This window comes from Nannobrachium achirus (genome assembly GCF_963921795.1).
Source record: "Nannobrachium achirus genome assembly, chromosome: 13".
NCBI lineage: Eukaryota > Metazoa > Chordata > Actinopteri > Myctophiformes > Myctophidae > Nannobrachium > Nannobrachium achirus.
This window is the reverse complement of record NC_137833.1, coordinates 27,859,604-27,870,780: the sequence shown is the minus strand read 5'-3', so window position 1 is coordinate 27,870,780 and position 11,177 is coordinate 27,859,604. Positions and strand designations below refer to the sequence as shown.

The 11,177-nt window shown below is 43.4% G+C and overlaps 1 protein-coding gene across 1 annotated transcript in view; it reads right to left on the bottom strand.

Annotated features, from left to right (window-relative positions):
* The window catches only part of LOC308296857 (striatin-like), a 55,427-nt gene that overhangs the window by 2,130 nt on the left and 42,120 nt on the right, over positions 1-11,177 (bottom strand). The window contains exons 7-16 of the mRNA XM_080740207.1: positions 8,688-8,859; positions 6,286-6,396; positions 4,746-4,889; positions 4,055-4,191; positions 3,149-3,324; positions 3,003-3,050; positions 2,711-2,832; positions 1,572-1,739; positions 832-972; positions 285-473 (exon numbers count right to left, since the gene is read on the bottom strand). Coding sequence (XP_080596333.1) covers positions 285-473; positions 832-972; positions 1,572-1,739; positions 2,711-2,832; positions 3,003-3,050; positions 3,149-3,324; positions 4,055-4,191; positions 4,746-4,889; positions 6,286-6,396; positions 8,688-8,859 — 1,408 coding nt within the window. The remainder of the gene's footprint in view (positions 1-284; positions 474-831; positions 973-1,571; positions 1,740-2,710; positions 2,833-3,002; positions 3,051-3,148; positions 3,325-4,054; positions 4,192-4,745; positions 4,890-6,285; positions 6,397-8,687; positions 8,860-11,177) is intronic.

Below are 11,177 nucleotides of genomic sequence, written 5' to 3'. Positions count from 1 at the left end.
TTGAAACTTGAAATGGGACATTTTACTTTTGGTACTTTAAGTAAATTTTGATGCCAATACTTTTGTACATTTACTGAATTGCATTTTGGATTCCTGACTTTTACTTGTAACAGAGTATATCTGTGTTGCAGTATCGATACTTTTACAAAAGTAAAAAATGTGTTTCCAGACGATGCTGCCCAGGGGCATGTTTTGCATACACCCATAAAAACTGTAGCGCACATGTAAATTGTACAGATTGTCAACAAGATACTGCTGTTAACAATAGCAGCTGTGCTACTTACTGCCCGACATCAGATAGAGTCCATTAGGGTCCACAGCTAAGCTGGTGACGGCATCCAGGTGGGCCACCATGGAGTGGATGAGCTTCCCTGTGTTGTTGTCAAAGAAGCTGATGTGTCTGTCCTCCTGCGCTGTGATGGTGATGGGCAGCGTGGGGTGGCTGAGGACCTTGTTGATCGTACAGGGAGTGCCTGGTCAACGGCAGAGATCAACATTAGACAGGGTTCCCACACATTAAAATGTTTCCATAGCTTTCCAAAGTATTTCACCCCATTTCCAGGCCTACAGCAATCATATGGTGCAATAATCAGACTCTTCAACCAATATCATTTATAAAACAGAACAGTGATAATAGTCTGGAACATATTTTTCCAGACCTGGATATTACTCAAATTAAATTCCATACTTTTACATCCCTGTAACCTCTACAGCAGGCATGATACAATATTGAATCCAGCAGGTTTACCCAGTATAAAACAGCGGCATCCATTTAACTGCTAACTAATTCTGTTGAATGAAATGCGGCGCTCATGGATGTGATCTTCGTACCTGGCTCCATAGTGGACTCCAGGCTGAGGACCAGCTGCCTGGTCTCCATGTTGAATAGACCGATCTGACCACTGGCAAAGGAGGTCACCATGTGGGCGGGTTCACTGCACACCAGGTCTACTGAGGAGGGAATGCCCAGGGCTGAGGAACACACACACACACACACACACACACACACACACACACACACACACACACACACACACACACACACACACACACACACACAGAGTTTTGAATGTTGGGCACAATGGAAACCAGCCTTTGTTTATTTTTTTCGTGTCTCATCCATGACCAACTATGGTCACCTCCTAGTTTCTGCACTTTTCAAAAGTGCTGACGTGCTCAAAACAATTATTATCTTGAGATTGTGGTGAAAACAAGGCACAATTTGTTAGAAATTGTTGAAAACTGGGACCTTTTATTGTCCCAGCTTGACTCCGGGACGATCCAGGCCAAGCTGGGACATCTGGTCACCATAACAGTGTAGTGGGGGCCAACCAAAAGCATCCCCTTATGTTGCAACACTAACATTTTAAAGATTACGTGCCAGACTACTCCTTGAACCCACATGTACTGTGTGAGACAGAACCCTGCAGCAGACAAACAATGAAACGATATGGAATCTATGATAAGGTTGTGGGGGTCCCTGCTTCATCTCTCTCTCAACTAAGGGGTCCTTCCTTGGCCTGGCCTGAAAACGACGAAGACCCCTGGTCTACAATATGGCTGTGCTTTACCTTTGTCCTCGTTGAACACAGCCAGGGCGTTGGAGGTGTTGTTGGCGTCCCAGAGTCTCACGGTGCCGTCTCCAGAGCAGGAGAGCAGGCGCTGGTGAGCGCTGCTGTACACCAGGCCCCACACCGAGTCCGTGTGTCCACACAGCGGCCCACGCAACACCGACGGCTCTGTCACAGCACAGGGAACAACAGGGTAAATTAATTGAGTACAAAGGACCCCAATGGAAACAAGCAATGGTGCTTTCTTGGGTTTAAAATCCTCTTGGCAGTATTGTATTGAACTGTACTTTCCTGTGCTTTTTTTTTTTGTTGCAAACTGCTAGTAAAATATTCAATCAATAATCTTTTGAACTGCTCACTAGCAAATTTGTTACAATCCTGAAGTGCCACTCCACCCCACCTAGGCATATCACAGTCTAGTCATTTAAAATTGTCTTCTTAAATTTGGTTAATTTATGAAATATATATATAAAAAAACAACGGAAAGGTATACTTAACAGTTCTACTGCCAGATTTATTATTTATTTATTGGGGCTGGTGCCAGCAAAAAGCAGCTTACCTTTGCGATGTTAAAGAAAAAGATCTATTGATTATTTCCAAACGATTTTTTTTCATTGGATCTATTATATGTGTACTTTAGCCAAGCTGGCGGCAGAGGGAAGCCTTATGCAAAGAATTAATGTGAATTGGGCCGCTCCGCTTGCCGTCCATTCAGACCATAGAAATGCATTTCTAGATCAGATCCACAGAAAACAGCCAGGAAGTGATTTGGGACTCCATTATTGTTTACGTGCAGTGGAAACTTTAGAGCAGCGTTACAGGAGATGTTTTTACTGTACACGGCGGCCCGACCAGTTATCAGCTTACAGTCATCAAAATTAAGTAAATGAACGAGCGTTCGTATTGGCAGCGAGCTAGGGTCAAAATTGGGGCGAACGGGAACGTCTGAAGCAGTAAAAGAGTTAAGATACTTTTTAATATATTCCCATGAACCACCTGTAAATCATGACATGGACCACTTAGTGGTTTGTGGACCACTCGGTGGAGAAAAAGTGGGAAAAATGATTAATTCCCTCCTGCTGCTGTTAAGTAAAAGAGGACAAGATATGATAAAAGGGCATGTGAGAAGTTGCAATTACCGTAGGAGTCATAAGGGTCAATGTTAGGGTTGGGGGTGTTCCAGCACTGGATGGTACCGTCGATCCCTCCACTGAAACACTGTTCCCCCGTGCTGCTCATCACCACGCACAGCACCGCTCCCCTGTGGGCAGAAGACCACCACGGAGTGGGATTTATCATTGCAGAAGGCTTTTCAAAAGCCAAAACCATGACCTTGCAGCTTCTCTGTGTTACTTTGGAATACCTTAATACAGCTTGACGGCATTCAACATAGAAAGGTTTATGGATTTTTTTTTGGAGAGACATGTTTACCTGTGGGCCCTGAACGTGTAGATGGGTTCCACATCTAAAGAAGCACTCCTGTCGAGAAAGAAAGACAAGACGCACATCAAAGGGTCGCTCAAATCGTGCACTTTTGCAGGTTGCTTTTGGAGGCAAACAAAAAACAACATCCTTACTTTTTGGCAGGAGCGGTCTTCTGCAGGTTCCACATCTTGAGCGTGTGGTCCTCTGAGGCAGTGACCAGCACAGGCTCCACAGGGTGGAAAGCCAGGCCGCGGATCCCGTCGAAGTGACTCCGAAGGGTGAACTTGGGGTTCCACGTCTTCCGCAAGGCATCCTTATTGTTGCCGATCTGAAATGGAGAGCCAGAGAGATTATTTGGTACGCGCGCTCCTGTGAAATTCTCATGTGTGTGCATGTGCTCGCCGGCAGCAAGAGCTGGACTGTGGTCGTCTTTGTAAATATCGCCCGGCATTTGCTCACGGAGCGATTGCGTTTTTGTCTCCACCGCGGTGCGATCCCCGCTGATCCAATCGAGGATGCCCGCGTTAATACCCCCCCCCCCCTCTGAAAGGTGCTTTAGATCAGTCGTTCTCAAACATTGAAATTTGAAGGTCTCCTCTTAAATTTTAGTCCAAATGGACCCTGATAGGTCGATTTGGTTCCATTTGTTCGTTGTCAAAGTTACAGACTTGGAAGGGTGCATAGACTCCCATAAAAGGAACCTAGAGACCCATCCATCCACTTTGAAAGTTTTTTAGAGATATTGGTCAGGAGCCGTGGATTTTGAAAGACTCCATTAATTCCATTTAAAATTTTTGATTAAATGAATACATGTAGGACCCAATGGAAACAAGCCATAGTGCTCTTTCTTGGGTTTAGCAGACCGTGTACTGAACTGTACAATTTAACGGCTAAAAGGTATTCAATCAACCAATCAATCAATCAATCAATGACTGGGAGCCAACGTGTTCAGGAAGGGTATTTTCACACGAGGTCACCATAGGCCACCGAGGATCAAATGAGCAGGAATAGCTTTTCCCCGGGGACATCCGTTGTTGTGTTACTATGCTCCTACTCACGTCATAGGCCAGGCCGTCGGCCTCGTTGGCCACGGTGAGGCCTGCCAGCTCCCCCAGGCCCAGCTCGCTCTCCATGACCTCGTCAGTGCTCATGATGAACGATTTCCCTGAGGTGGGCGGGAAGGTCAAAGCCTCCACTGCGGAGCGGAAAGAGAATGTTGCTCAATGACTGAATGATCACTGTCCCGCAGGTCACTCACCTGACTTTTACTTAGTTATTTCCCTTGGGGCATGTTCACATGAAAATTGGCATTGCCTTTTCACATTAAAAGACCTGAGAAATGAGCAAAAGTCGTGGGCATAGCGTAAAAGTTTAGTGAGATTTTATCAGCCAAGCGGAGTGCTTTAAAAGTTGACAATAGTTTTAACATTTTTGAGAAATGCTCATATGATGTGGGGCACCTTTATCAACTGTCCAATCAAAATAAATCGTTTCAAGATGGCTAGTTCAACCCACTGCAACAGGTCTTCAAATTGCCACTTGCTTGTAATGCCTTCGAGTGTTTATTAACAAATTGTAACAACAAACTGGCGATCGCTACTGGCGATAAAGTTCAAATGCAGGGACTATTCACAGCATTCAGTGGGCCATGAATCGTCCCTGCATAATGACTGCTTCAGCATGCACTATGAATTATGGACAGTATATTCGCTTCTAGAACTTAGCTAGGGCACTACAGAACATAATCACCTTCGTCTGTCCGGTTGGCCTCATGTTCGTTGAGTCGGGCCACGGTGGGTCGGGGCTGGGGGGCGGAGGGAGGCTGCATGTGGGACATGTCCTCAGCGTCCCTCAGGTTAGCCAGCATGTCTTGTAGCTTGGACCGGTTGGGCCCTGCTCCAACAAATGAACAGTGTTAGCAAACAGCTATGAGGTAATGGAGACAAATGGAGAAAAGACAAATATGACAGAAAAGGTAATTATAGATAAAAGCAAGGACAAACAATGCAAAAAAGAAAAAGAAAAAAAGAAAGTATCTTCTGAAAGAAAGAAAGCAGGATGAATGAGGAGAAACAAAGCATTAACCAAGAAGAAATGCAGAGGAATAAATCAGAGAATGTATGACAGCAGAGTCCTTGTTAGCTGAACGGAAAGAAAGGAATAGAAGTTTACAAGGAGGGTTGAGTGTGGAGGCATTTATTTGCAACATCAGCGCTGTCTATAAAAAGATTCAGTCCAGGAAGGTATACAATGCAATATTGTAATCGTGTAACTGTAACCGTGCCATTTTTGCATGAAAAGCAGGGAAGTCAGCTCCATTTATTAAAGCTTTTAGAGGAGCCGTTTTTTGTATCAGGCACGCTGAAATAAAATCCTCCACATCCTAACACATTTTCCTCCACACACACCCACGGAAGTGATGAGCCACAGTGTCGGTGTGAAGAACAAAAACAGAACAGAGCTAGAGGAGGGGGGGGGGCAGAAGAGAACAGGAGAACGCAAACATGACAGAATGCCCATCAAAATATGAACAAAGCTTAACAATTAAGGAGATATGGTGTTTGTTGGGTGTGAGCTTTGGGTTTGTCATTAAATTGATCAATTGTAAGAAATAAAACCGAAAACAGTGTAGAGCTTGGTCTTGGAGCAATGTTGAAATCTACAGTTTTAGCAAGTCTCTTTACAGGCTTTTATTGTAAATAAAAACTCAAACCAACTCCAAAATTACTTTCTACCATAATCACTTTAGTACAAACATGGATGAGAAAATAACACTTGTCATGTAGTCATGATGATTAAGGGGAAGTAAATATTGAACAGATGACTCTCTAATCTCTCATTAGTCCAGATCGGTGACAGATGGAACTTGTGGTGGAAACTCATGTTAATATTAAATAATCTATGATACTTGAGGGGAGTGGACAAGATGGCGTTGAAAACATACATTTTCGTCACATAAATGAAATGGGGGATCAAAAGCATGCAGCATGGAAACAAGAGCTTTCCAGTTTGGGAAATAATGGTTACAAATAGCAAAAGCAACAGAAACACAAAGGCAATACCTTTTTTTTTTCTAATAATGTGACAGACAGAGGACAGAATGGAGGACAGACCTATGCCAGGTAGAAGGCATAGGGAGGAGCGGCCAGAGGTAGGAGGGAGATGACAAAGAAAGAAAGTGAAGATGTTTGCTGTTGATCTTTTTGTCCCTTTTTTTTCTGCTGAACTTTGTCAAAAAAAACGCAGAGAGAGGAAGGCGAGGGAGGCAGCAGTGACCGACAGGACTTACTCTTCACCCCCTTTTTCCCCTTGCGCTCCTTCCTGTACTGCTCCTTGAGTTTGGTTATCAGGCCCTGGTCCACATCCCAGGCCTCAGAGATGGGACCCTGCTCGTCCTTTTCTACACAGGGGAGGGGAAAAAAAAGACCAGACCGAGAGGCTGTTCAAAAAAAGGGGGCCGCCCTGGTCAAAGCAGCGTCGAGCGACAAGGAAGGGGCGAGTCACACCTCTCTCTCTCTCTCAGACTCATACTCTCCTGGAGGTTGTCAACTAACCCTGGACAATAGGGCTATATGCACAAGCAGCCATACTGTTGAGAAGTTAGGTCTCTTCTCACTTCCTTCAAAGGTGCTACCAATGATATTAACTCATTTACTGCTATAGATGTTGTCGTTGTGCGTGCAAAACAACAGTCCTCTGTGATAATCCATGTGACCATGTCTGCACTACAGCTACTAGCGTAAACAAAGAAGTAATGCGTTGGAGTTGCATCCCCAATGCAAGTGTTGTCCCGCCCCGTTTTCGGTTAAGTACTGTCTCTAGAGTGTTAAAAAACAGTGGATCGGCGATCATACTTTTGATTGTTTTATAGCGATTACAGCATATTAAATTCTCAGGTTCCTCGGCCCTGGCGGAGAGAGAGAGCGGCATTTTTCCGGGTTCCTCGGGTTGTGGCAGTAAATGTGTTAATGAAGGCTCTGTTCCGTTTCATGTATCACAGTGGTTCTCAAACCTTTTATTTCAAGGACCCCCATAACTCTCAGAGTTATACACCTTTTATGGGGTCATTTCTAACCCCCGGGAACCCCGAGGGTCCCTGGAACACACTGTAGCAGTGTTTCCAGTGAGCCAACATGCACAATATCAGCACCCTGACTCTGTTTGACCAGAATGGAACAGAGCCTTCATTTGTATTATTGGTATCACCTGTGAAGGAAGTGATAAGAGACTTCTCTCCAAAATGGCTGTTGTGCATATAGCCTATTTCCTGAACGATGTTGAAGCTTGTCTGACCGGACTGGATAGGGTGACAGGCACAGTAAGCCGGCCCAGGCCCTCTTCCCACTCCCGCCCAGAGACTTAGTCATAGAAAGCTAGATACCTCTTCCGCCACTGCAGTTAGCGATTTGTAAAAAAGGATTGGCGGAAGTTCAGAGTTCAGACGTGCGGAACACTGCCACTCAAAGTGACTACTGGCCAATCACAGGGCGTCTTTTTCGGGACTTCAATTCAATTCAAAAAAGCTTTATTGGCATGAGGAAACAAACGTTTACATTGCCAAAGCAAGTGCCTCTGGGAAAGAGGCATCTGATTGGCCTACCGAACTGAAGTCTGAAGTGTGCTTCAGAATTCCTGAAGCTTGCCTTAAAAATTGCCAATCCTTTTTGTACCCCAGAGCTGGAGGAGGCGTCTACCTTTCTACGTCTATGCCCTGAGAGCTCGGTTTGAAAGTTCAAGGAGGGTTCACAGGGAGGTGGAACCCTCCGGGAGAGTAATGGGCCTTTCTAAAGAAGTGAGATAGGCGTCTTTGCTGTTGTTAAGAGACCACTGACGCTTGAATCTCGAGGTTCACTCTGACCAACGAGAGGCGCAGACTTCACTTCATGGAGTTAATGAACCCTGCTGATGGAAGTGAACCCTGCACTCTCAGCAAACTGTTTTCATCTTTTTAACCTGAAGCCCGGAGGCTTCATCTGATTCAACATGATGTCAACTGCGGTGTTCTTTCGTCTGGATGCATGGATTGTAGATTATACGACTAGCCGTGTACATTTATTATAAATTATTATTGTAATAATAATTATTTTCATTTTTTTTGGACAGTGATGAATCACAAATAATGAATCAACAATTACAAATCATGAGTAAATATAATTCATCAAACCAAAAGAACAAAAGAAACACCACACTGTGACATTCCTGCTTTGGTCAGACAATCTGTTGGACTCATGTCGGCCTTTTGAGGGAATCAGTTTGATGATTCTATGAAACACAAGGGTGGGACATAAACACACTGTGGTCACAGGCTGGCTATGGGAACACACACAATGGACAAGATCACAAAAGGTATGTGTTAAACAGTCATGATTTATGATGAATGATGAGCAAAAACGATCACCGAACTATGAGTAGATGTCAACTGTGACAGGAGAAGTGGGAAAAGTCAAGATGAATACAAAATAAATCTAAATCTTCAATCTGAATCTGGTATATTTCTAGGTAAAGAAAGAAAGGAAATCTTCAAATGATGTGGTTCGTCCACTGAATACAAAGAAAAGACACACATTAATTGTCACATTTTATACAGGTAGTGAATAGTTCCTTGTCCGTGCAGACCGAGACCACTGCTAGCAACAGAAGCTGTCTGTCAGAATGTCCATGCCCCCGACCCCAGGCGTGCTAGGGACTCACCCCAGTCCGTGGTGTCCCCTGGGCCCCGGGACTCCGGTGAGGTGTCCATTTCATCGGGACTGGACAGAAAGTCAAAGCCCTTCAGGGCTTCCTCTGTATCGGGGTCCTCGCTGGTGTCCATGCTGGGAGACAGAGCAGGCGACGGCGAGGAGTTGGGCTTCTTTCTCATGATCTGAAGCAAAGATCAGCATAAGGTCAGTTATAAAAGGTACAACTACTAGAGCCCCGATACGGGCCTAGATAGATACCTTTATTATCCCAAGGGGGAAAATCAGTTGCCCAGAGGCAGCACAGCAGTATAAGGTTATTTACAAAGTTACAGAGAAGTAAGAAGAAAAAAAGAAAAGAAACAAGAACAGAGTACAGTAAAGAGCAAGGTACATCAAGAGTGAACGAATAATATATAAATATATATATACATAAAGTGTCCTTAAGCACAACTATCAAAATAGTGGTGTCCAAAACAAAGTGACCATAGCAGTCAATGTTAGTTAGTGCAACAAGTATCTCACTATCAGGTCAAACACAAGCAAAATACTCAAAAACTACTAACACAACCTAATAGTGCAGTGTCAAAAAATCAGTGCGAACAAAAACAACTCAAAAGGAAAATAAACTAGAAAGGGTGTCACAGCCAGACACATGAGCACCCTCCCTGGAAGGACCTATCACAAATATCACAGGTCTATCACAAATAGGTTAATATTGGTGTATATGTTGTCGATATGCGCTGCTATGAAAACTTATTATACAGAACAGATATCTCAGTATTGATTGACAAGACATCTCCTGAGGTTTTAACAAATTATAGGAAAATGTCACTATTGATATATCCTTAGTTTTATTGTATTTTAGTCACTTCAGTACTGTAATTATTAGGGGTGCCACGGTTCGTGTAGTCCACGGTTCGGTTCGTACCTCGGTTTTGGGGTCACGGTTTCGGTACGGTTCGGTACGTGTTTTCCATAAAAAAAACAAGAAGTTTGACTTTCCAAAAATCTCTTTTTATTTTGCTTCTAAGCAAATTGAATTATAACAGTGACTCTTAGCCTTAACGTGGGTTAAAAAAAATAACAATATAAAATAAAAATAAAAAGGGGGAAAAAAGATTTTCTTTTCTATTATCATTATCATCAATATTGGCCATCGTCTTCAGTTACAAGGTGCTTTATTTATGAACAAATTGTTTTGCACACAACAAGAGATACTATAGTAGGCTTCAAGCTTGAGCAAATAGCCTCTGTAAGTTTTCAGTCGTTACTACAACCAAAATAGACTGGTGTGAGACTGTGAGTGTGTTCAGTGTTGCCAAATTTTGCGAGAGGAATAAGCAACCAGGTCTATGAAAACAAGGCTTAAATAAGTGAATATAGGCCACGTGAGGTCTTTAAACCTATATACGTTGGCTATTTGAAAGTGGCCGAGCCTATCTACAAGCTCACCACCGCATCCACCATTATTTAGCATACAAGCAACTTTACATAAAAACAAGCTCAACGTGGCTTATAATAATCAGACATGGCAACACACCATGCGTTGTTCTTCCACTATGCAGTCAGACACTGACTGACACTCTTGCTGGGGGCTACGCTACGTTTGGCTTTGTTGCTTGCTAACGGTGCCTTTTATGGCCAGTTTAAAAACAGTCTGTAATGATATATGGGACTAACAACAACAAGCAGACTTCTCCTGGACTTGTTCTCCACGTTACAACAACTACAATGCGTGCGCTCCGCACTGCACAGCTTAGCGATTAGCAAGGCTTCGTTTTGTTTTTCCATCTCTGTGAGGACTCAACTGCTCTGCTGCGAGTGTGAATGTCGGCACTTGTTAGAGAGTAGGTGGGGGTGAGGGCTACGGTGATTTGACATTAGTGCGTGTTTACTCGCGGAGCGGGGTTTTGTGGAGATTGTCTTGTGCACGATGCACAGTGTCTGTCCAGCTGTAAGAAATTAATTAATTGCAAAACCGAAAATCCGCGGTTCATAAAGGCGTATTGAACCGTGCAGGGCGTACCGTACGGTTCGGTTTTATACCGTGAACCGTTGCACCCCTAGTAATTATACTGTACATACCATTGTACAGTTGCACTGTAGAAGAAAATACGTAATTAACCGAACTGCCTCCTCTTGTTGTTCTGGGACCGTGTATTGCCAACATGAGTAATAACATCACGGTACATTCCACATGTTGGTGGCTGAATGGAGGAAGGATAAATAATAGGACACTGTACCATTCAAACCAGTTTATTGCTGAGACTATGAAGCCTAGAAAACGTAAAGGTGAAACTATAATTGTAATTGGACCTAATTTTTTTTATTTCTCCATTTTATTACTTGAACCGTTTTAACAATTATTTTATGCTTTAGCTATAAAAAACAAACAAAAAATAGCAGTGATTTTTGAAAAATATTGAAAATGTGTTGAATATTTTGACCAGATTCTATAAATGTCTTCTAAAGGCTAAAAAGCATGTTTCTATTGTATATC